Here is a 26,300-nt window from a genome sequence, read left to right as displayed (position 1 = left end):
CTTTACCTTACCTAACTGCTTAATAAATAGGAGGTATGAGTTATGAGCCGTCCTCTTAATATTACATTTGTAATATTATTTTGTATTCTCAGAACTGCTCGTGTTTGCGTTTTATTCTCTGTAGTCAGGTTTTTCTAATTTGTAAACAAACATTTAGATACCTTTCACAAGACTGCGTGCATCGGTGGTCAAGTTATTTTTTGGCAGCCAGTACATTATTATATCTATACATTAGTATCTTTGGTAGTGCATAGCTGTTAATTATTTTAATACTGTAAATGACCCTTCTGATCTTATCTATTCTGAGGTATGACTGAATAAAATTCTCAAATGAATTATCACGGTCAAATTGCCTCTAAATTATACACTTGATGGTTTTTTTACATTATTTAGTAGTATGCCGACACGTGTAAATGTTCATTGCTTTAATAGCTGTTTTAGTACATCAATCAGATAAGACACAATTATAATAGTCAACAGCAAGCGCTAACGCGTTAACAGATCAATTATTCGTCAAACAAACATTACAAATTCATTCAAGTGCTGTTGAGTTGCCAGTTGTGATGATTATTAATAAAATTAAAATGTTTTTGGATTATTTTACAATGTTCCATGTTGTCAATATGTAAAACCGCATTGCTGTACTTTCATTGCATGTATTCACTTACAGTTAAATAATAATATAAGATTAAAGAACTTTAAATTACATTACAATTTTAATTACTTTATTAAACTACGTCATTTGAAAAAAATGCATTTTTTGGGGTTTTTTTTTCCATATCTATATATTTTTTTATCGACAAAAACCTAAGAAAACTAATTATAGATCAAAACCATTGTTGTTTCAGACGGTTCAATAAAACAATAAAAGTCTTAATTATTCAAATGACTAGGTATAATGGCTGCATATGGGCCCATACGCTTGATTAACATGTATTGGAATTGTATTCAGTCCCAATTTGGCAAAACGGCGTTACTAAAAACCTTGAATTTGCTTAAAAAAAAAAAAATCATCTTTCAAACTTTCTGGTAGTAATGAAAACTCCGTTTACGGCTTATGTTCCGCCGACGAGTGGACGTTGAAAAAAAAATTAAGCTCATTAAAAAAACATATAAATCTCGCAAGTCTTATTTTTTTAGTGCCCTAAACAATACACTTTTGTTCATGCCTGAAAACACCTATTTAATTATTTCACGGCTCACTCGAGTGCCAAAACAGATAATGTTTTGAGCTTTTCATTAAAAATTTCTTAACGATTCGGCCAACTCGAAAAATAATAATTATATTTGCCATTATAAAGTAGCATTTAATGTTATTTTAATAGCCGAACCCGGTTTTCAAAACAAAATTACACCATAGATAAAGATAATGTCTATTTAGTATTTATTTTTTATTTTGCTAATTTTTTTAGTTCTATATATTATTAGGTACTCATTACAGACTTCATTAATTATGTTTTAGAATTTTTTAATGTAATTTACTTCTTTGGTCACTAACATTAGTGGCCAGTGCCTATTCTGTATAATTTAACTTAATTTTTAGATATTTCAATAGTTTTTTTTACTACAAAAATATTGCGGTTAAATATACATATATATATATTAAACCATTCAGTATGCATACTATGTTTTGTATTGAGTATATTACATTTACTTCTGTACGGTTAGGTTAGTTAAATTTTAACTGAAATACTTGGCATAGTAAATGTTCACCGTGGTTAGCAATTTTTAAAACTACCTTACCGACAGTGATTTATTCTAGTAAACACAAAACCTATTTGCCATTTTTTTTCCCTCATAAATCTTTACAATTGTTAAAAAAAAAAAAACAATATTTATTGGTTTTATTATAATTCTACAAGTCTATATTGTGTTTGTTACACGTTAGCAGCTATTTAGTAACCTTTTACCATTACAAATCCGTTTGAAATGGAAAGTTTAATTATTGAAAAAAAAAAAGTAGTATGTATTCATGCGGTATACAAAAATTGAAAAAGGTACACAATTTTTAAAAGGGTTTTGACGAAATATGCGTTTGAATTCAAAATAGCAAGTTTGCACTGTTGTGTGTTTTATAATATGTTTTGCACCACACACAAGAGGCGACATGATAAAACCAACAATACTAGCTGGGTACACTTTGAAAAAATTATTATACATTTAGAATCGATATGACAATTTACAGCTAAGCATTACCAAATGTGCGGCGTGTACGTTTGTTTTCAATTTTGTTTACTGCGCAGGCTAAGATTTACTTTTCACAACTGTTGGGTGTAACACCTAGAGTACAATTTTTTTATCTAATCGCGCAGCTTGATATTATAATGCAGCGCGTGTGTTTGAATTTCTGTACCGAAATGCAATTTGGCCGTTTGCTGTGTTGTTTGGTGCTTTGCTCGACCCCGGTCGCCGCTGAAGTATCGATCGGGAAACGCGTGGCCGGAATGAAAAAACTGCTGGCAAGACCGGGATGGATACGCCAGGATCGTCTGGAGCTCATAGGCGGTGATAGAATATACCGAGACTTAAACCGTGTGTTCGCTTGCAAGGGCAGCACCGTGAACCGGTGGAACGTGGACGGTGTAATTCGGCACGTACACCATTATTTGGGCTGTGTTTACGGTAAGGTGCTGAATGCGTTTTTCGATTACCACACAGGCATCGGGCTTCTGTGCAGGAGACTGGCCGACGATCGTGCCGCTGAACTGTTGGGTTGTCTGGAGCGTTATCTACGGACAATCGGCAACGGCGACCCGTTGGTGTTGCGCATGAGAGGAGCGTTTCAATATCTTCACCAGTTGTCGCCGCGTATGGAGTTCAAGACGCAAGTGCCAACAATTCTGGATAACTACAAACGTTTCTACGACGGCAAAGTTTTCCAAAGAACGTTGTTCGTCTTGGCTGATGATGGCACAGTTAACGTGCCCGCGGTCCTCGACGAGTTCAAGGCTTTCGAGGACGTCTTGAATTCCGCCAAAACCGACTTGGGCGCGTTCCACCTCAGTCATTGCAGGGTGCTGAGCAACTGCGAATATAACATTGTGGCCATTTCCATTTGTCCGTTGATCATAGGGAGTCTTTGCGATGCCAGTAATTTCACCACCGAACGAGCTATAAGTCGCATGGACGATAATTTAGCAACAATTGTCGAATATTTTATTTTGAAAAATTACCAGGATCTTGGGTTTACGTTTAATCCTGAAACGAGCGCTACGTCTGTAGCCTAAACAACAACTGGCCAGCAGCTGTCGTCGAGAGATGCCACTGTGTAAGACTACTACTAATTTAACGGGTAAATAAACAACAATATTAGTACATAATTTAGTTGTAGCTGTGGTTTACTTTTTTTAACTGTAATTTACTGTGTAATTATTATTATTAGATCAACATCAGATTATACCTACTTGCCATACAAACATAATATACATTACGACTTAAGAGGACGCCTCAAATGTGTTTTTCAGAAATAAAGTCATCCATAATTTTTATAAAAATGTATTTTTTCATTCATCACAATTATCTTGTTACTTTGAAGGGTACTTTTGTTTTGCTGGAAAATATTTAGATAAAATAAAATAAAAAGAGATTTGTCAATATTATATTATATAGAAAAAGATATGACGCATTTTACATAAACAAAGTTATTCTTGTATTAAATACTTGTAAATTGTAATATTACATAATATATTTTAATCATTTTTGTTATAAAATTAAAATTCCAAAAAACTAGTCCTAAATATTAAATTAGTATAAAACATTGCCTTGCTCAAAAAAAGAACTATTATCTCATTAATTAAAATTTAAGTACTTGGAAAATGCAGAGCTCAAGCATCCTCAAATAAATTAACTGCCAAAAAGTAGTCTTAATTACTCAACTAATGATTTCACATCACAGTTTAACGTTTAAATTAAGATTTTGCAAAAAAAATGGCCTATACCTAACTCCTTAATAAATAGGGGGTATGAGATTTGAGCCTTCCTCTTAATATTATATTTGTAATATTATCGTGTATTCTCTGAACTGCTCGTTTTTGCGTTTTATTCTTTGTAATCTGGTTTTTCTAATTGCTAAACAAACGCCTAGATACCTTTCACAAGACTGCGTGCATCGGTGGTCAAGTTATTTTTTGGCAGCCAGTATATTATTATATCTATACATAAGTATCTTTGGTAGTGCATAGCTGTTAATTATTTTAATACTGTAAATGACCCTTCTGATCTTATCTATTCTGAGGTATGACTGAATAAAATTCTCAAATGAATTATCATGGTCAAATTGCCTCTAAATTATACACTTGATGGTTTTTGTACATCATTTAGTAGTATGCCGACACGTGTAAATGTTCATTGCTTTAATAGCTGTTTTAGTACATCAATCAGATAAGACACAATTATAATAGTCAACAACAAGTGCTAACGCGTTAACAGATCAATTATTCGACAAACAAACATTAAAAATTCATTCAAGTGCTGTTGAGTTGCCAGTAGTGATGATTATTAATAAAATTAAAATGTTTTTGGATTATTTTACAATGTCCCATGTTGTCAATATGTAAAACCGCATTGCTGTACTTTCATTGCATGCATTCACTTACAATTAAATATTAGTAAGATTAAAGAACTTTAAATTACATTACAATTTTAATTACTTTATTAAACTACATCATTTGAAAAAAATGCATTTTTCGGGTTTCTATTTACATATGTATATATTTTTTTATCGACAAAAACCGAAGAAAACTAATTACAGATCAAAACCATTGTTCTTTCAGACGGTTCAATAAAAGTCTTAATTATTCAAATGACTAGGTATAATGGCTGCATATGGCCCATACGGTTGATTAACATGTATTGGCATTGTATTCAGACCAAATTTGGCAAGACGGCGTGGCTAAAACCCTTGTTTTACTCCGTTTAATCTCGGTCGTTTGATCCGTTTGGTGTGGCGGTTATCGTCTGTTCTTGATAGAGCGGTTAATGCGATTACCGTGTCAAAACAATACCGACGATTTGGTTTATACTACAATATTAATTGTAGTTGATCCGGACGGCCGTGTAGATCTCAGAGCGATTTTTCGATTCTTGTCATTAGTTTTGTTGTATTATTATCGTCGTTTGTTAGCAGTGTAGACGGCGGCAATGCCCGTGCATCGCGTGTAACCGATGCCCATTAGCCGGGGGCCGGTCGCCGCCTCCAGATTAAACGCACTCCTATACAATGCGTTCGCTCTGTATAGCACACAGTATATATATATATATGTATATATATATATATATATATATATTACGTGTACCTCCTATACAAGTATTTTAATATCACACACACAAAGACCGACAACTGGGGCGGAGGAGTTGTTTCCATTCGAAGACCGTTTTGAACGCACGCCGGCTGGCGGCTGCTGTCGGGTGGGTATAATACATCTCTCACACACGTTCAGATAACACGGTGTGATTACCCACACTGCTATACTCTGTCTCACGAGAGAACGGTATTGCGCAGAAACCAAAAACGCGTTACTCGTGTCAGCGCAAGCGCACGCGAGAGTGGTGTGTTTCGGTTTATGGCTGCCGTAACGTTCTCTCGCGAGACAGAGTATAATACACGTATCAAACTGTGATCAAGACTTGTGACGTTTCGCCAATAGCAGATGATAAAACTGGAATTTCGGCGACATCTCTTCTCCGTAGAAGGGCCAAAGGGTTTTGGAATATTTACCTAACCTAACCTAGCCTAAGCCTCCAAAACTTCTTTGGGTTCTAGAAAAAACGTTAGCAAAGCCCTAACCTAACCTACCCTAACCTAACCTAACCTAACCTAACCTAACCTAACCTAACCTACCCTAACCTACCTAACCTAACCAAACTGGCGTAACTCTCAAGTAAGGTTTTTTCATGCAAATTCTACGGTTTTGAACTTCCCAAGTCACCATCTATACCTACAACTGTGTGGTCGTTCTAACTTAGTTTAGCTTTAACGTGGGGACGAAAAAGTCAACATTTTGATGAGTGTTTTGTTTTTGTCGAATCTAAACTGCGAGGTCGAGTACTCAGTTTTTGATCCATACACTTTAAAGGGTTCGCCCAAGTTACTTTGCTCAGGTAAAAATCGGTTTATTAAAATGAACTGGTTTAGCAAAAACAATCAAAAGTGTTGATTTCAATTTTTAGGGTATTTTTTCTGGTCAAATGACAGTTACATGTCCAGTAAAATCGGACGATCCCTTTTGATGGTAATCACATGACCTTTGCCAGAATTATATCATACCTACATCTTATCTCTTTGAAGAAGATATTTTCTAATCTACACAGCTGTTGTTAATCTAAGATGTACTCTGAATGTACAGAATAATTAATAATTTAAAAAATGCTTCAATGCGAATTAATATATGCTATTAAATTATAAAATAATAATAACGCTCACTATATTATGGGCAATATTGTTTTATACGAATGAATGAATAGTTTTAATTATTTACATATCGACGTCGAAGCGTATATGCTGGATAATTAATTCAGCCAGCACGCGAGCCCCACTTTATTTTAGTTTGCATTACACTGTAACAATATTTTCGTTGGCATTATAAACCCTATATTGTTAATTGAAACATAAAATCGGGCTCTAGCTGTAGTTATTTTGAACTGTTAACTATAAGCTCTAAATTCTAAAACCATAATGTTTTTATATACATTATATTTTACCGATAACTGAAACCCTCCTCAACTCAGTGTGACCACATTCTAGAAATGAAATTATTGTACAAAACGTTTTACTATTATATCACAGATTAAACAAAAACCAGATAGTGCACTCAAAAAAAAAAAAAAATCTAAAAACGTCAACAAACTTCAATAATAATCTCAAGTCAGTGTGACCAAAAAATTAATAGAATAATCCTTCTGTTAAGCAACGTGGATAAACAAACGGTATCAAGCATCTGTAATGTTATCGCCATCGATAATCAACTACAGCTTGTTATCAGTAATTCTTATCAGTTCACGTTATTGTTGTAAGTAACGTGTACAATATTTCACGGCACTACAATTTGGCACTACTGTATTGAGTTTTGGCCAATCAAAAATCGTTATTTCAATAATCTATTGTTTTTCACTACGAAGTGCACTATTTGGTTTTGTATTAATCATATATCACTGATAGCAATTTAATATACGAATCACAAAGAATATTTTCATTCACTCAGTGTTCAAAAATCAGGTTATAAATTAAAACAGTTCTGGATACGTGGGCGTATAAATACTTTAGGCAATGAATTAGCAGACCTAGAGAAGCCGCAATTTCAAGAAATTGTGAACCCCTCAACGTTATCTCACCCAATGCGATTTAGAAAAAGTAATCCAGGCTTTTCGCTACCAAGGGGTGGAATAGGAGACGCTGGTTAAATTTGAACTATAAACTCGGAGAGATAAAACCGAGAGAGAGAGAGATAAAAGAGCACCGTCTGTGATTTCATCTAATCTGCGTGATACCCCGTTTCCCCAATGGAACCGACGATGGCTTTCCAAAAAAAAAAAGTTTGGAAAGCCATCGTTGATTAATGAATTGATGGGGAGAAAATGGTTCGCAGGTCGTCTGTGCAATGAGCTCGTACACACAAAACGACAACAAAAGAAAGAGGTCGTAACACCATCGTCGGAGAACGGCGTCGATGGGTGCAACGACCCGAATCATAATATTCTGTCCGTCCTGCCACTATCAGCTGTACATAATAATAATATATGTAATATAAGCACTAACTATGTATGTAAACTGCAGCGGTGTACCTACATTGCTCGGTCGGCTGGAAAGTATCTAAATATCATAACAATATAGCTGTGTTTATTGTGTTGTCACGTGCAGAAAAAAACAAAAACAAAATTGAATACCTACACCGGTGGAAATCCTTGCAGCGAACAAAGCCTAGTCCGCAAACACAACAAAATGCCCAATAAAATAATAATTTTTCATCCAAGTATAGTAAATTTTCCGGCAAATATTGATGATTCAGAGCCTCGACTACGGTGTGTGTAATTCTTTCCCGTTAAAACAGTTAATATGCTTTTTAGCTTTAGCTGCAAGTGCTCAACCATTGTGCAGGATGACTTTGGACTAAAATATATTATTGTCGCGACCTGTACCGTTTTAATAATATCTTCGCTTTTGTACTTGAATCGGCAAGCCACGTTGTTCTTGACCTCATCGCCTTCGTACGGTGACAGAACCGTTGTGTGCATAAAGAGTTTGGTCATGTATATCATAAGATAAAGTTGACCGACTCGGTTTATGTATTGTGTAACCGGAAATGTTTAAAAATTAACGCGAACCCGTAGTTCCTCCCACGGGCGTGAATATTTAACCGAATGACTTGGTGTAGCCCATTGAAAACGATAATTATTAGCTAAATAATGTACTAGATGACACGTTATTCAAGTAAAAGTCATTCGAATAATTCAAAACACTAATTATTCAACTAATTGAATAAATGGTAATCGTTATAATTAAGCTATAAAAACCAATATATGTATGTGTATATATTATAATATTGTGTTCATTTTTTTTTTTTACATATTATGCTGTAAAGTGAAATTTTCAATTATACTGTGAACATATGGTTGTAAACATAATATAAATAACTACTAGGAAAATACTCACACAGCCGGGTTCACCAACATTTGTTAAGAATTTAACTTTTTGCTAATTATATTTAACAACTAGTTTAGTGAAAATTGGGTTTCATCGAGATTTGTTAGCCTTAACAAAGCCTTAGAAAAGACAAATTCGATAACCCTTTATTAGGTAAGCAGAAGTTATTTTATGTAGGTAGATTAGGTAAAAAGGAATAGCACAGACTTGCATTATAGGTTCAACTATCATAATTTATTGTATTTTGTAATTTAGATAATATTATTATGTCTTGCCTGTCCTGAGTATAGCAATGGAAATAATTCTTATCACTACCCACTTTATTTTCTAGCCTTCAAAATAGAAAAAATTATTTTAATGACCTTGACGACAACTATTTTAAGAAAAGTACAGCTATCTAAACAATGTGTTAAAAAATTATATATATATATATTATTTATATAAAGTATAAACCGCAACGTTAAAAGAAAGTAAATCGAAATGCCAAATAATAACAAACTGACAAATTAAATAATACAATCGCTTATCAGTTATCACATATCTTAATAACCAATAAGAACGTTGAAATCGAGGTAACCGCTTTGGTAACCCAACTAACGTTTTGTTAACTTAACAAATAGAATTTAACAACAATATGTCATGGTGAAACTTATTTCTATTAACCAGATGTTAAATTTAAATGAATTGTTAACTAGCATTGTGTTAAGAGTGTATTTAACAATAGTTGGTGAAACCGGCTGACAGTGATTTAATGATATTTCAGAACATTTTTTTTTTACTAGAACTTTTGGTAGAATAAGTTCAAATTAAAAACTTGAGGTGTAACAAAATATAGTAATTGATCGAATATAATATTACTCAAAATAACTTATAATCACAGATTAAATAAAACCAGATTGATCAAAACTTAATGCAGTAGGGCCAAATTATAGAGCCGAAAATATATTCTACACGCTATTTACAATAATAACTTAGGTAAGCTGATAATAATTACTGATACGATTTACTGATAAGATCGACTGATAACATGCAGTTGATTAACGGAGGTCGATGGTGATAACATCACATATGATTGATAACATAATACTTTTTTATCACGCTGACTTGTGGTTATCAGAGTTTGTTTACATTATTTCAACGCACTATCTGGTTTTATTTAATCTGCGATGTAGTCGCAACATTTTTATTAAATTTTTTTTGCTTCTAACTATTGTTGCAAAATAAGATAAAAAAAAACGAAAATCTACCGACGGCCTTTCTTTCAGTGTGTACGTTTGCAATTTATATTTTCTTCAATCATTGTAATTGAGACCGTAAACATGCCGCCGCCGCCGACTGCCGTTAATTATTTCACATTTCAAGTGCTGTTCAACAAAGACTCGTGATTATTTAATCAAACCGTTTTCCGCACGTTTCAACGATGCAAATTAAATCAAAAGAGCAATAACAGTGAATTACTGTGAAACAAAACGACGAGCAGCGGCTGTCGCTTTACCTATTTCAGTTTATTATACACATTTTAATAGACTAACTGAATTCGAAAATAAATAGAGATATACCTATAATAGTTTCAATCATAATATTATAAAAAACGACAGCAGAAAAAAATGTACAAAGCTAAGTTTCAGGTTCACCAAATACTGCCACCAAATTAGAACGAATAAAGAAGTTTGTAGCGACGACTTGCTTTTACAATCTGAAGCGAAGCTTTTTGTTTTTTTTTTTAGAACTTAATTAAAATCTTGTAAATAAAATCTAAACCCACATTATGGGACTCAATCGCATACAATTAGGTTGGTAAGTAATATTTCCTTAAGTTACTATGTGGGGAGATAAGAAGAAACATAATTATTATATTTAATTACCTAACCGGTTCAATTTAAAGGGATTTCTTAGCTTTAAGATATTATTAAGACATTTTTTCTTGTTGCGTTTAATGTAATAATTTATTATTTATTGTGTAATTATTAATTGTCTTATAATTTTCAAGTCGGTTAGGTTAGGTTAGGTTTGGTTGGATTTGGTTAGGTTTGGTCAGGTTTCGTTAGGTTAGGTTTGGTTAAAAATTATATACCTTGCTAAAATAACAAATTAGAACACTGTTAGGTTAGGTTAGGTCAGGTAAATATAAAAACAAAAAAAAACACTGTATTTTATTAATTTCTTTTGTACAATAAAGAGTTAAACGCACATAGCAAGGTGTATAATTTTTAACCGACTTCTTAAATATGTTACTTGGCACCGACTTCAAAATTACAAAATAATTAATAATTACACGATAAACAATAATTTCTTAACTATCACATTAAACGGAACAACAAATAAGTATTAAATTGCCGTGTAAAATAGTTTTTTTAGTTAACTTGTGTTACTTTTCTGTAGTTTATTTTATTTTAATTATTTACAACTGAAACTCAATTAGCGCTGACCAGGATATTAGCTGTTAAACTTTATCGTCGTGCTCGCCTGATCACATTAGGCAAATGACATATTAGCGACAAATCGATTGAAGTTTCCAGTGTAGGTACCTGCTTTGGGTAAACGTCCGGACGGCTTTCGTTGAGGTTTAAACATTATTATTATTATTAAACGGGTAACTTTGTAAAATCATAATATCGGAACGGTATTAAAAATTTGCGACGCTTTCTGCGCCTGCTGTGTGGTGTCGTTGTGCCCACCGCTTGTAGGACGTATACCTGATGATGATGGATATCGTGTGGCGGCGGCAACGATTGTAAATTTACTACAACTTACTACCTTTTGTTTCCAACGACAAAAAATCCGGGAAAAAAAACCTTAGCAACAGCAATAATAGGTACCTATGTATATATACAGGGTGGTCCGACTAACGCAAGACACACATTTTCTTTGAAAATATTCATATTTTCAAAAAAATTCATCACCAATCCACAAAAAGCCAAAAAGGGGGGGGATGTTTGGTTTTTTTTTTAAAAGGCAACATATGTTTTTAATTACATCAATTTGTAGACAAAAAATGTGAAAACACGTTAGCGTTTGAATTATTTATTTTCATTTATTTGTCCATTAGCTATGACTTTGTAAAGATACTACATTTCCCTTTGAATAACTATCACATTTCTTGGGTTTTCCAAAAACCGGTATCACATAAAATTCATATATTTTATGTTCGCATTGTCCAATTGGCGTTAGGTTAGGTCGGGTTAGGCATTCTAACAACTAGGAAGTCACTATGAAATATTTTGAAATAACGATAGACAAACGGTTGTTATCAGCTACAGAATACTTGGATTACAGGTTATTTATTATATCTGATTATGATACAGAGTTGTGACCGAATGTTTCGCCATTTAAAAAAACCAAAACATCCTCTTTTCGGCTTATAATTGTATTGGTGATAACAAATTTTGAAAATATTTAAGAACATGTAGTAAAATATGAAAACCCGAAAGTTAATTCTCAAAATGTTCATGTTTTCAGAGAAAACATGAGTGTCTTACGTCAGTTGGACCACCCTGTATAGTGTATAGTGGTATGTTATAGTGGTGTGTGAGCGCGAAAATGAATTATTATAATGCACACTACCGCTCTTTGTGACATCGTAAAAACGGATTTGTAGCTCTCTCTCGCTCTTCCCGACCCACTGTCGCCGCCTGTAAGCATATGTATCGATCGAGAGTGTGTTAAAAACCGGCACGGCCAAAACACAGCACAAACACTGCAAAAACGGTTTGGTATACAAAAAAAAAAAAAATAAATAAAAAAATACCATCTCTGCTTTGCATCGAAGCTAAAAAACCGCTCGAGTCGATTCGTCCACGTCCGCATTTAAATAAAAACAATTTTTTCGCCTATTAAAAACATTCAAACGACGACACCGTTTAAGAACAATAATTGTTTGTATGGAACTAAAAGAGTACAGGGAAAAAACCAGCAAAGACACTTGTTCTTTCTAAACTAAGAAAAACAATATGTTCAAGTGATGCTAAAAAATGTATTAAAATGTAAAAAAAAAAAAAAACATTTAAAACTTTATCGAAACGAATTTTACAACAATATAAAATTGCCATTTTAATAAAGTGACTTTGCTGGTTTTTTTTACCTGTACCTACCTTTCAAATGTTGCTATTTGACAAAAAATCAACTAGGACCCTTGTTTCGTATAAGGGGTTTTTTTTCAAAAGAAAATAGTAACAATAATATTAAAAAAAATAACATGATAAAAAACGGTAATATAATATGAGGAGGGAGGCGGCCATCCAGTGTAAGAACCTGACAAAAAGTAGATATATTAAAAATATTAATATTTTTCAAAAAAATCAGTGTCTTGCCTAAAATGAATACATTCACCCATTGGTTATTGAACTAGTCAGTCTGGCCTAACACTAACTTTTTTCTGTAAAATAGGATACAATTAAGTTGTAAAAGCATTGGCGCTAAATAAGCAACCCCGCCTTTTCTAGCTCTATCCTAGTTTTTTTTTTTTTGTTAATGATTTCTCAGTTTATATGTAGGATACAGTTGCATACTTATTTCATCAATCACTATACACAACCTCAAACAAGATTATTCAAGAAGAGCAATTTACATGACTGTTTATTTTATATTTATAATCATTAGCAAGCAAAAACTACTGTTAATACCGTTCGGATTGTATTTCATTATATTGTGCCAATTACTATTTACTTACTGACAGTAATTAATGTGTTTCATTAAACGCCCTCGAAATCCAAAAGAGTACCTTAATATCTTTTTATTAAAAAAAAAAAAAATTCTTAATATTCATTTCTCTTAAATACAAAATATGTGTAACAAATAATAAATAATTTGATAACATTGCCTTATATTAATAACATAATTTAGTTAAAGATGTTGTTTATTTTTTAACTATAATTTCTGATGATGTTTAACACACTAACTTACTTATAATATTATTATATAATCTATTTATTTTGTTTTTTTTTATTTATTCCTATAATATTGGTATACTACACTGTTTTGTAATTTATTTAAGAATATTGTAAACATCAAAACGTGAAAATTTAAGACATCAGGTATGAAATCTTGTTTCAGGCTTTTGGAGACAAACTTTTTCTTTTATTAACCATATACCGATTGTAAATTACTATGTGTATTCTGTTTGAAATAATAGTAATAAACAAAAAAACATTATTTAAATCGCTGTCAATGATGCTGTTTAAACTTTATATTAAGGTTTTGCAAAAGATTGCCTATACCTGACTCGTTAATAATCAGGGTGTATGACGTTTTCTTAAAATCAAAAATAGTAACTATATTCAACTAAACGTGATACGATTAGTAGAAATCAAAGAAGGCAAATTTCCCGTCATACTTGGCTAGAAATTCGTTGACTTTTATCATCAAATGTAAATATTTGTTAAGTACGAGTATTTGTAGGAAACCTGCGTTCGGGGAACCTGCTATACAGGTGCTGTCTAAGGCGGTCTTTGAACGGGCACTTAACCCTACGCCTAAGTACGCCAATGAAATACCGCGTAGGTGTACCTCCCATACACAAAGCGATTGACAACAATATAAACGCTGGCTAAACGTCGCTCGCGCAAGCGTCATTGGGGTCAGCTGGAAAATAATAAAAAAAAAAAAAAACTCTATTTGTTTATCCGAGAGAGCTTTTTTTATACACCAATTTCGATAATATTAGTTGTTCACGGCCAAAGTCCGTGGTTTTTTCCTTCCAAATCAGCTACAAAAAAAAAACCAACACGGTTCCATCTCCGCTTAAAGTTTTGGCTAAAAAAAAGGTGTCGGTCGGCAATTAAGGCGGAAAAGCAACCGTTAGTGGAAAGATATCATCCGCTAGTTTAACAGATATATTAGCATTGTCCCGCCTCGCCTATATACGGCCCTGGTAGCTGTTGTTTGGAACTTTTTAATTGCATTCAGAGTCCGCACCCTCGATCCGCATGTGCTCGACACACGCTCACACACGCCAAATGGGTTTAATATTCAGCGAGGGGATGACAGCTGCCAGACCACCGACATAATAGAAACCCCGGAGACCGGCGCGAATTGCCCGGTTTCTTATTTCCTACGCGTTTGAAAATTGCTTGAAAACTTTACTCTAAACATCTCTGTTAAGGGTTGAAAAAAAAAATACTGACCGGTAAACGTGCCCCACAACGATAGTGCGTTAAGAAAAACACATTAGATTCGTTAGGAAATTTAGGTACGACAAACCTGACAGATTGTCTCGACAAGCTATAGCAGAATATAGTATGTGATGAGTGGATGGAAGATGTCAAAAAAGTTACAATGAATAAAACTCACGAATCAAACATTTTGTTGGGAGACTAAAAAAATAAGGTAAAATTAACATAGCCAACTGGTTTAGTAGTTTACCAATAATTGTAATGAGTTGTGGCGGAGTAGCTGACATATAGCTGTGGAAAAGAAGACACCGAATACCGCGTGACACGTTATCATAATGTCCTCTAAGTATACAAACATATTTTTTTTTCTCGATTTTTAGCTGTAACAGTATCGACTTGTAGCAATGGGAAAACTTATATATAACGCTCTCCCTCTTAACGGCTTCCCGTGTCGACTTTAAGCGTTTCTCTGGAATGATTAACGATATTGTGCCGCACGAGTACCGTTCAAGTACATTCGTCGGCCTAGTTCCATCCAGCAGCAGCCGATCATCGTAGAAATCTGATACGGTTAATTGTTGAAGTTTTTGCGGTGGTCCACCACATCTACCAACTTTTCCGATAGAGAATAATTACTTTGGACTTTGCTAGACGTTGTCGCCGTCGTACAATATTTTATGAGTGGTACATCAATAGTTGGAATCGTGGCTATTGAAAGCACACCAAAAATGTTATACTTACATACTATTCACCTGACAAATATGCCTTAAGACATCTGGCGTTGGCATCTCCGAATTTTAACATAGCATACCCTTCTTCTAAACACTAATTCGGTTATTGAATAGAAACTCCTTCCCGTTGTTAACGTGGATGTCACACAGTTTTTAGCACTTCTAATTTTGAAAGTAGTTGATAAATTATTAGTTAAGATGATATTTTATCTTAATTTATGATCAATGATAGCGTTCTAGAAAAAACGGACAAACAACCTCCTTTTATAGTCGAGGGTTTATTATTTTATTCTTCATACGTCGGTGCTAAAAAATAACGTTAACGAGAAACCTTAAGAAACTTATTTTGCACAAACCTAAAACTCTATTCAACTTATATTATGTGTATAGTTTTGTATGTTTTAACCGACAAATTTATTTTATCTATACTATGTGTATACAAATTACATATTATAATATGTTAAACTTTACTGAAATAAAATTTAATCGATAACGTCTTTTGCTCTTGTTGTGTCTACTTTTCTAATCTGAACCGCGTTGTTGGTAAAATTCAATCATAAACATTTTTTTTTTGCTCGTTAAAACCAAAATGATAATACAAAGCTACGATTAGTATCACTTTTCTAAATCATAAAAACTTTGCAGACGTTGTCATTTCAACGCACAATCACTACTCTACAAGTCTCCCCTGTTTTTCTTAGGAATAATAATGGTAATTCATATTCTTTTCTATTGTTAATTATTATTCGCCAAAAGGACAAGATAGTTTTTCGGCTTTCTTTAAATTGTGTATCAGAAGTTTTTGTTGAACAAAAATAAACGAATGCGGTCATGTTAAACAAACATATTTGTTATTGACCCATCCATTTTTTTACCCTTTAAGGGACAGTTTGGTTTTGATCAATACAATGTTTAGTACAAATATCAAATATGTCTACATTTTTATATTCAACTGTGCCAACCATTTTAAATATTTTATTTTAAGGTCGCGATTCGGTTACTGTTAGAATATCAAATACTTTGATTAATATATTTTTAAATCCAAATGCAAACTCTTGTTACAATACAATTTGCTCGTTTTAGATTTATTGAATCTTATGTTTAGACCAAAAATTATATTAAAAAAAGTTTGAACGTTTTGTCGTACATGTGTTTCACTTTTGTTTCCTCGTGGTGTAATAAATGAAATTTTTTAAAGTTGTGGATTTTTACAATATTTGTCTACAAAATTAGAAATTGTTCGAATCTTGGTTGTGTTTTTCCTTGTCGACCCAAAGTGCTTTAGAACTCAAGATTTGTTCTCGACTATGCCACAAAACGGGCAATGATCGAAGTGATATAATCATTACACAAATTAAGATTTTGCAAAAAAGTGCCTATACCTGAACACTTAATAAATAGGAGGGTGTGACATTCTCTTAAAACAAACAATTATCACGGTAACAGCTGATTTCTCTAGCAAAATGACCATCTTTTGAGATTCATAAATTATAATATTGTAGTCTGTAGCAAAAGAATGGGGCGCAAATTTTGGAAAGCCACAAACCGGCAAATTTAAGAACCGTTGAAGACCTCATAAAGCCAACGCCTGACTTCTGAGAAAGTACAATGGATAATGGACTTGCTACAAGTCCATGCGAATATCGAACGCACATAGATTACACACACATTGCATCAAATACAAGCATTACATTCTTTACCCAGACTTGTATCATATTCGTACAGTTATGCTAGAATTTGTTTGATATTATATTACACCAATATTTAAAATCACAGATGGAAAACCATTATTTAAATTGCTGACAAGGATGATGTGATAATCCGAAAATTAAATGAACTACCAAAAACAGAGTTTTAATTACTGAACTAATAATTACACATCACAGTTTTACCGTTAAATTAAGATTTTTCAAAAAATCGCCTATACCTAACTCCTTAATAAGTAGGGGGTATAACGTCCTCTTAATTGCAATGGTAGACAATGGCAAAAGAGTCATTTAAGAACCGTTTAAGACATTGCGTTAGGTACATGTAATTTATACACATTTATGATGGAATTTGTTTGATTCTGATACAACACTATGTTTACTTATTAAGTTTGTTTTAAGGCTTATCACCGTTTTATTTTTTATGGTCTATTTTCGTCGAAACGTTTCTGATTGTGAATCTGTCCCGTGTGTGACAAAAACCGACCAGGAGGAAACAACTATTGAACTATTCCACACACATCGGTGCTGTGCTGTGCGGTGAACGACGGTGTTTGGTCCGATAAAAACGGATACAACGACGATCGGTACAGCGTTCCGGGTTCAGAAAGCACTGGGGTGGCGCGGACAGGAGGTGATAATGATGAGAATGGATTTTATTTTCTACGCCTACGATATTGCGGTTGTTGTACACTACGGTACGGAGAGAAACAACGCCCTTTGCCTCGGTCGTTTCAATTTTGCGCAGACTGACTGGACGTGTGCAAGAAGGGGAACGAGAAGGATAAAAGAGGGTAGCGCGAAATGGCCGTCGTCGTCGTCGTTTTCGATTTTTTCAGGGGCTTCGTCGAGGGCGGAAATCAATATGAACCCGTCCGAGAAGTGCAGGTGTCCAAACCGGATTTAATTAACCGCGTGCCCAAGTGTGAATTGTCATCGCCCGTGTACAGGTTGTCATTGCACGCCTTTGTTGGAACGTTCCAAGAAAAATGTGTTCTCTTTTATTTTTTTAAAGAAAACGACACCATATTGACATTGTGGGACCTTTTTTTTTGGTATCGATGTGACGTTTATAAAAAGAATCCAGTTGTCTTACAAAACACTGCAAAAGGATTCACTTCCAAAGAATTATTTCACACATTATCAAACCACATAGTATTCCACCCGGCTCCCGGGTACTAACATTCAAGTCAATTGGCTAAGAAAGTTCAGACCGTTTAATCGAATTTCTTCCTTTTTTCCAAATAATTTTCCAAACACTATAAAAATGTACACATAATTTGACCATACTGAACCATTCTAGTTTATGTGGTGGTTAGCAGCTGTTGCAATGCATCAACCGTTATTGAAACAGTTTGACGAAGAAAATATTATGGCACAACGAGAACGTTAATGTATTCATAAACGAAATAACGTGTCACGAAGCGTTAACATTGTCGAATCGAAGTGTTATACAACAACTGCTGTCGTTTTGGTTTAATAAATTTCCCCAGTAGTCTTAGACGTCGAGCAAACAACAATTTTTCGATGGAACAATAATAATTTTAAGCGAATTCATAAAAAAAAAAACTACTTTCAAGAAAAACGGTATAAAAAAACCGGTAAGTTGAAAAAAATATTTCTGCGAATTTCCAAAGAGTAAACACTAATTTTTCATGGTAAAATGGCTCGACTACCAACGAAACTGCATCCGTTGTTATTAATAATACTTAGCCCGTTGTTCCGGTCAAACGGTATACACCGTATACTTGGCGTACTTGAAAATAATAAAAATCAAGTCAAACTGCCAGAACAAAAATTCTAATAATTTTTATTGTATTTTACTTCCCGGAATTTTTTTTCAATTGCTTTTTTCTTTCCTTACAACCTCACTGCTGCTCGAGCCCATAAGAATGGTTTCTCATTATTATCAACTTTTATTATATTATTTAAGGCGTCTAGCCGTTCAATAAGCGAGTAATAGCGATTTTTGGAAATGTTCACAAAGAACAAATAACTTGAGATTTTCCAAACATAATTCGAATAAAACGATGTCAAAATAACATATTACTCAAATAAAAGTCAAATATTTGAAAAGTTTCAAAAATAAATAATTATTCATATCATTTTTATTCGAATAATATTTTAATCGAATAATTTCAAATTAAATGATTCGAATTAAAATGTATTATTTTTAAACATATATAAATAATCATCTAGATAACATATTGTTCAATAATCGAGTAAAATTGATTTCAAAAATAATTATTGTATTCGAATAATTCCAAACAATTAATAGAATGAAAAATTATTCGAATAATTCAATTCAGTTATTCGAAAACAAAGTTATTCGAATAATTTCAAATTAAATGATTCCAATTAAAATGTAAGATTTTTTAACATATTTAAATAATCATCTAGATAACACGTTACTCATTGATCAAGTAAAATTTATTTCAAAAATAATTACACTAATAATTATTGTATTCGAATAATTCCAATATCAATTATTCGAATAATTCAATTCAGTTATTCGAATAATTTCACATTCAACTATTCAAATAATTTTTAAACATATTATTAAAACAGTTTGTATTTTTTTTTTTTTTTTAAGTAATTCTATTTTTCTTCTAATCATATTCCAGATAATCTGCCAAGAAGATTAGAGAAATGGAAATGGTGCAGAGACCTCCTATAAATAAAAAAAGAATAAATAAATAAACTAACACTCAAAAATCAAAGTAGGTAGAGCTCCGTTTGGGTGCTCCCTACATCATGTTGTTCTATTCATTCTTTTACTGTTTACTAATTTACCGGTGTGCATATTTGTATATATGTAAATATTCAATAAAATAAAGAAAACAAATATGTATATATATTTGAAAACGTCATTTCGTGCAAGTATAAAATGTATACTTCATTTACAAAATATAGAAAATCAGTGTAGAAATACATAGGCGGATAACGTTGTGGGAACGAGATACCGCAACACTGTTTTATGTATTGCCATATCATTACAATAGCTAATATATGCGAGTAACGATTACATGGAAATGGATTTTACGGCTAAAGGAAAGTATATGGGTCAAGATTGTTTTCTAACAAGCGCGTGTGTGTGTGTTTACTTGTTCAACACTAAATACATCATTTAAAATTTATTGTTTTATACTGCGCAAACGTACGCTTAAAAAAACAAACCACGTTCATCGTTTAGCGGCGTTCTCGTGGGTTTGTTTTTTGTACTGATTTACAACCGACGTGACACTGCCTACTCCGATGATGATAGGTCAATATTGAAAAACAAACATTATACAATGCACCCATTCCTCCACGGCCCCCTAAATAGATTTTTTTTTTTACAAGAAGTTTGTACAGTTTCATTAGTGATAATTACAATGTTAACACAACAGCGTGTGTGTATAAAGCAAATTTGTACGAAATGGGTGAAAGTGAAATTGAATCAGAACCTTAGCGCTGTGAAATAGTAAACAAAAAGTAAATGTTTGCTTAAACGTTAGCCAACGATAGTGATAATCAGGTTAAGGCAGTTAGCAGGGCTCGTTGTGTTATATTATGGTGATTAGTTAAAGACACGGTTTGGTGTTTTCCAAGACACGACGAGAATGCTTAGATGTTTAGATCATTCTAGCCCAGCCCTTATATGTGTATCATAAGCTTACAACGGCCAAATACTTAAATAGGATTTTATAAAGTAAAAGCCGATTTGAAATGTCTGTTTCGTTGGAACGGATGAGTGATGCCGGACGGGTTTAATCTGTTGTTTAGTCTTTTAAATGCGCTTTGCGAGTCAATTTTTTTTCTCTCGAGCACAGGGTGCCTCACGTTTAGATTTTAGAATCGGTTTAAATGCATTATTGCATTGTACTTTATTCACAGTAAGTCTGTTTGCTCTTATTGGTAAACACCAAAAGACAATTCATTTATTAAATATCAAAGCATGTTTAATGCTTGTTTAACGACGGACCACATAATATTGTACACACATTGAGCAAGAACTAGATGATCCACTGCTAGTACCTATAGCTATATAGCCTAATTATAAGGTCTATGTTAAATTTGGCAAATAATTTTAATAGTCATCCCGGATATTCTACTAATCGATAACCTTGGCCAATGACAATACAAGTTACTACTAGTTATAATATCAATTACTAATAATCATACTATCGAAGTTGACTAACAGAGTTGGTACATCGGACGTTTCATCATAATTTTATTTTCAATGACAACCAATCGAACATCTTTGCACAGAACTGAAGTATTTTTATTTTAATTTTTAATTTTGTACCAAAACTTGTACGAACGCTTAAGATTAATATATAGATGCACTGATATTAAAAACCTATGTCCGTACACAAATCTTAGTACTGTAGTAAAACCACATTCAACGAATCATTTTTGTATTTTTTTAACATTTAATTTCTACGTTAGTGTAAGCAATATTTGGGCAAGTAGGTAATAAAAGTATAAAACGCAGTTTGTATAATTAAGGCCTTTTATGTAAATGTTTTTTTTTTTTGGTGGCCATTAAAAACGGTATTATTTACAACAAAAAAAAAAATCATTAAGACTTTTTGAGTTTTGAAAAGTGTAATTTTTGCGTGCAATTTTTATTAAATTATAATATGCGATTCGAATCGAAGCCAATCGGTTGGTGCTGTTAAAAATAACAAGCTCGACCAGAACATAATCGTTTATTTACAAGCGGTAATTCAAAGATTGCGTTTGGATTTTTAAAACTCGTTCATTAAGACGTCGTGTGTTAACGGGTAACGCGGTTAGGTTAGGGCCATTGTCGAAGTGGTACTTAAACGGGATAGGTTTTACACTAACGACCGGCTAATGATACTGGAAGACCGGTCGCAGTGCGTGTGTACTGAACCAATGAAATACAGCCTAACATCATTCAACCGTCCATAACTATAAATATGAAACATCATACAGGAACGTTAATACGTTTAGCTTCATAACCGTTAAATTCGGCAAGTCTGTTTTCTTCAATAAATACCGAAAAAAAAAATTACTATAAACATTGTACAGCTATTCTAAGCTAAACTAAATTAAAACATACTTATTTACTTGGTATAAAGAATGAGAACGAGCAAGTACTGGTTTTCTTGTGGTTAAACCACCGACTAACTAAAAGTAACTTAATTAAACATAATATTTGTATTGTTAAAAAATAATCATGTTACCGATACTTAATAATTAATATTAAATTTGGTCGTCTCGGCTGAACTATGATGACTAGTTAACACAATATGAATGTACGGATATGTATTATCATCTAGATAACACATTATTCAAGTGAAAGTTATTTGAATAATTTCAAAAATATTTATTCGAATAATTTTTAATTCATATAGTTTTCGAAATCATTATTCGAATAATTCCAAACATAATTGTTCGAATAAAATATTATTCGGATCATTTATAAACAGTTTGTAAGTATTGTCTTACAGTAATTTTATTTTAAAATGTCTTTTCGTATAAGTTTAAGATATATTACAATTACAACATATATAAAACCAGTAATAATACTGTATGTATAGGAAAACCATTTTTTTTTATTCGAATAAGAATTTACACAACTCTGACTGTATTTCCATTCGATTTCCATCGTTTCTTTATGTAAAATGCTGAAAATGTTACAAATATTTCCTACAGATTATAATAAAGATTTTTCAATCTAAGTGTGACTTTTCCATGCGATACAGTTCAATAAAAGATGATGCACATTAATGTAAACGTCGAAAATCTGACAAAACACTAGACATAAGAATAAGATGGCGATGATGACACTACATCAATACCGTTCATTCGATTTTAGTGCATCGATGCTGATGCTGTGCCTGTGTACACAGTAACTTGTTTAATACTGGAGTTGTGTAGCAACTCTTTAAATCACAAATATAATATCTAGTTGGTACTTGGGTGGGGTAAAATTCGAAAAAATGTATTCCTTCACCCTTAAAATCTAAGGAACACTTATTTAATATGCCCCTATACGTCAATTGTCTCAAATTTAACTGGGTTTTGAAGGGTTAAGCTCTTTGAAAACTCCTAAATTATTGTCTTAATTTTTTAACGAATCGTTTTAGTTTGTGTCGGGTAAACCGATTTGTAGTGCATCATTCGAATAAAACGTTATCTAGATGAATTATCTAGAAAATACATTATCCAAGTGAAAGTTATTCGAATAATTATTTTTGAAATTATTCGAATAATTCCAAACATAATTGCTCAAATAATTTGTTATTCGAATAATTCCAAAAAAATCGTTTGCGTGAATTATTATTAAAATAATTTTTAAACAGTTTGTACGTTTTTTTTCAAGTAATTATTTTTTAAAACGTAACAATATATACTACATTTGGAGGGCTCAGTGCCCACAGTGAACCAAGTCCCTGGATCATTTCAGGGACGCAAAATGGCAACATGTATATTGCATTGTACCACAGAGTAGATTATGACAACAACAATTTAGGAGCCGATTTCTGAAAATCAGCTGCGATGGACTTGGTTCACTTTGGCTCTGAACCCTCCGTTCATATAGCTTTAAAAATAGTTAGATAAATTAATCACAAATATAATATTATCTAGTTGGTACTTAGGAGGGGTAAAAGTCGAAAAAATTCATTCGTTTTCACCCTTAAAATCTAAGGAACACTTATTTAATATGCCCGGCCTATACGTCAATTGTCTGAAATTTAACTGGGTTTTTTTTTTTTTGGTGTTAGGGGTGTGTTGTGTGTAGTAAATGCGCAACAATTAGTGTGTGTATGTGAGGCTACGGTTGTCGACGATGGCGGGCTAGGACAAAATATGTGTTGAGGGACACTGTTCACTTTTCCGTTTTTACCTCTCTCTCTCGCTTATTCTTTTTCATCGTTTCCATCTCTGTTTATTTTTTTTTTTTCACTCCAAACCGAGAGGGGTCCTTTTACAGGCGCATACGTCCCCGATCGAGAGAAAGAGGGCTGTTGCTGCTATTATTGCAGCCAGGGACCCTTTTATTGGTAAGACCCCAGAGGGTAGTGCTGTGATGTGTGTGTGTGTGTGTATACGCATACTGTATATATAATAATATCCTTACATGTGTGTGTGTGTGTGTGTATTCCGGTAAATTATTTAAACCCCGAAAACCGATAGCTTGCGACGATAATAAAGTGGAAAAATATTTTCAAGGTTTTTTTTTTTTTTTGTTTTCATTTCTTAAGCGTAATCGCATTGTCTGCGCAGACCGCAATCGATGAATAATACATAACCCGGTACATATTTAAAATATACATTGTCGAGTGGCCCTAGCGTCTCGAGTACCTTTGTTTTTCTTCGAAAATCTAAGTCACGTTAAAGGGTTGAAAAATAAACATATCGTTTCGGGGCGCAACGGGGGGTGTATCCGTCTACTAACACTGTAATAACAGGCACCTCACAACCTATTAAGACGTTCGGTCAATGTTTTGGAATTGACTCGATTTAGACCTTAAATTATATTTTATATTTATTAGTCTAAATTACTGAAGACTACTTGTCGGTAGGTAAGTTTTTTCTACAGCTTTTAGGTGTCCTTCGCTTCGTAGCTTCACCGAAATTCTGATAAGGAATAGTTTATAGCTCTATTTCTTAGGTATCTGGAAAAACATTCTTGAACTAAGCTCCCTCTCATAGACGTTTTCGATCATTTGAACACTTAAGCTAATGCTTAAGGTAAAAACAAGTGTTGTTTCGGTTTTTAGCTTTGTGTTATTATTGTTTATAAAAACAAATAAAAAACAACTACGAAATATGGTGTAATATGTCAAAATAACGTTTATAATATGATATAATATAATATGTAAAGCGCCAAATACAGAGTTTTTATTATTAGCAAAAAAAAAAAAAAATAGAAATGTTTTAAACAAAACATGTAATAATAAATCAGAGCGAATAGAATAATTAATGTTTTTAATATTTTTAGTGGATGCAACGGGGCTCGGTACTTCACAGATGTTACCATAGTCGTCTAGACCAAGTCAAGAGCGCCAACGCGAAAATAAAAGGTATAAATAAAAGAGGAATTAAGTCTTCACGTTGATTTATATAAACGTGTTCTAAGGGGGGAAAATTTAGCATACAAATGCGCTTTTTTTAACCGCCGTTAAAACGACACGCATCTCCCAACGCGGAAACGAAAAACTTAATCATTTTAGCCTCGGGTTATGGCGGCAAACGGGGTTTAATTGCGATAATAACATTTATTTTTGCACGGTTTATTTCATACGTAGCTTTGTAATAAAAACAAAACTAGAGCTATGACACTCTTTTATTTTGGAACTTAAAGCTAAAATGATACAATTGGATAGTGCAAAAAAAATACCCAAAAGACAGATATAAAAAGAAAAAGAATGCTCTTCAGCTTAGTCTTAGCTTCGATGAGAAGCTAAGGAACTATTGTGATTTGATAATAGTGAGCGGTGGTTTTTTTTTTGTTCTCTAACAGTTTGTAAATGGAGGGTTCAGAGCCAAAGTGAACCAAGTCCATCGCAGCTGATTTTCAGAAATCGGCTCCTAAATTGTTGTTGTCGTAATCTACTCTGTGGTACAATGCAATATACATGTTGCCATTTTGCGTCCCTGAAATGATCCAGGGACTTGGTTCACTGTGGCGGCACTGAGCCCTCCAATTGTAGTATATATTGTTACGTTTTAAAAAATAATTACTTGAAAAAAAACGTACAAACTGTTTAAAAATTATTTTAATAATAATTCATGCAAACGACTTTTTTGGAATTATTCGAATAACAAATTATTTGAGCAATTATGTTTGGAATTATTCGAATAATTTCAAAAATAATTATTCGAATAACTTTCACTTGAATAATGTATTTTCTAGATAATTCATCTAAATAACATTTTATTCAAATCACTCGCTACAAATCGGTTTACCCGACACAAACTAAAACGATTCGTTTTAAACTTAAGACAATAATTTAGGAGTTTTCAAAGAGCTTAACTATTAAAAAACCAGTTAAACTTGAGACAATTGACGTATAGGGGCATATTAAATAAGTGTTCCTTAGATTTTAAGGGTAAAGGAATGAACTTTTTCAACTTTTACTCCTTTTTAAGTACC

At 32.9% G+C, this 26,300-nt stretch overlaps 1 protein-coding gene across 1 annotated transcript; it reads left to right on the top strand.

The window, feature by feature from the left end:
- Nucleotides 1-2,185: 2,185 nt before the first annotated feature.
- Nucleotides 2,186-3,574, top strand: LOC126837609 (uncharacterized). The gene is made up of 2 exons (XM_050571540.1): nt 2,186-3,292; nt 3,383-3,574. Exon 1 carries the CDS (start codon nt 2,325-2,327, stop codon nt 3,225-3,227), a length of 903 nt encoding a protein of 300 aa, XP_050427497.1. The 5' UTR covers nt 2,186-2,324; the 3' UTR covers nt 3,228-3,292; nt 3,383-3,574.
- The last annotated feature ends 22,726 nt before the right edge of the window (nt 3,575-26,300 follow it).

The sequence above is a fragment of the Adelges cooleyi genome, unplaced genomic scaffold, assembly GCF_023614345.1.
Source record: "Adelges cooleyi isolate 19-005CV unplaced genomic scaffold, UGA_ACOO_1.1 ACOO_flye_CR_arks_rails_tigmint_CR_PRNA_26, whole genome shotgun sequence".
In the NCBI taxonomy this organism is placed as follows: Eukaryota; Metazoa; Arthropoda; class Insecta; order Hemiptera; family Adelgidae; genus Adelges; species Adelges cooleyi.
This window is presented reverse-complemented; position numbering and strand designations above follow the sequence as displayed.

Excerpts from the sequence above, each read along its gene's own strand:
- LOC126837609 (XM_050571540.1), top strand. The coding sequence starts at position 2,325 with ATGCAGCGCGTGTGTTTGAATTTCTGTACCGAAATGCAATTTGGCCGT.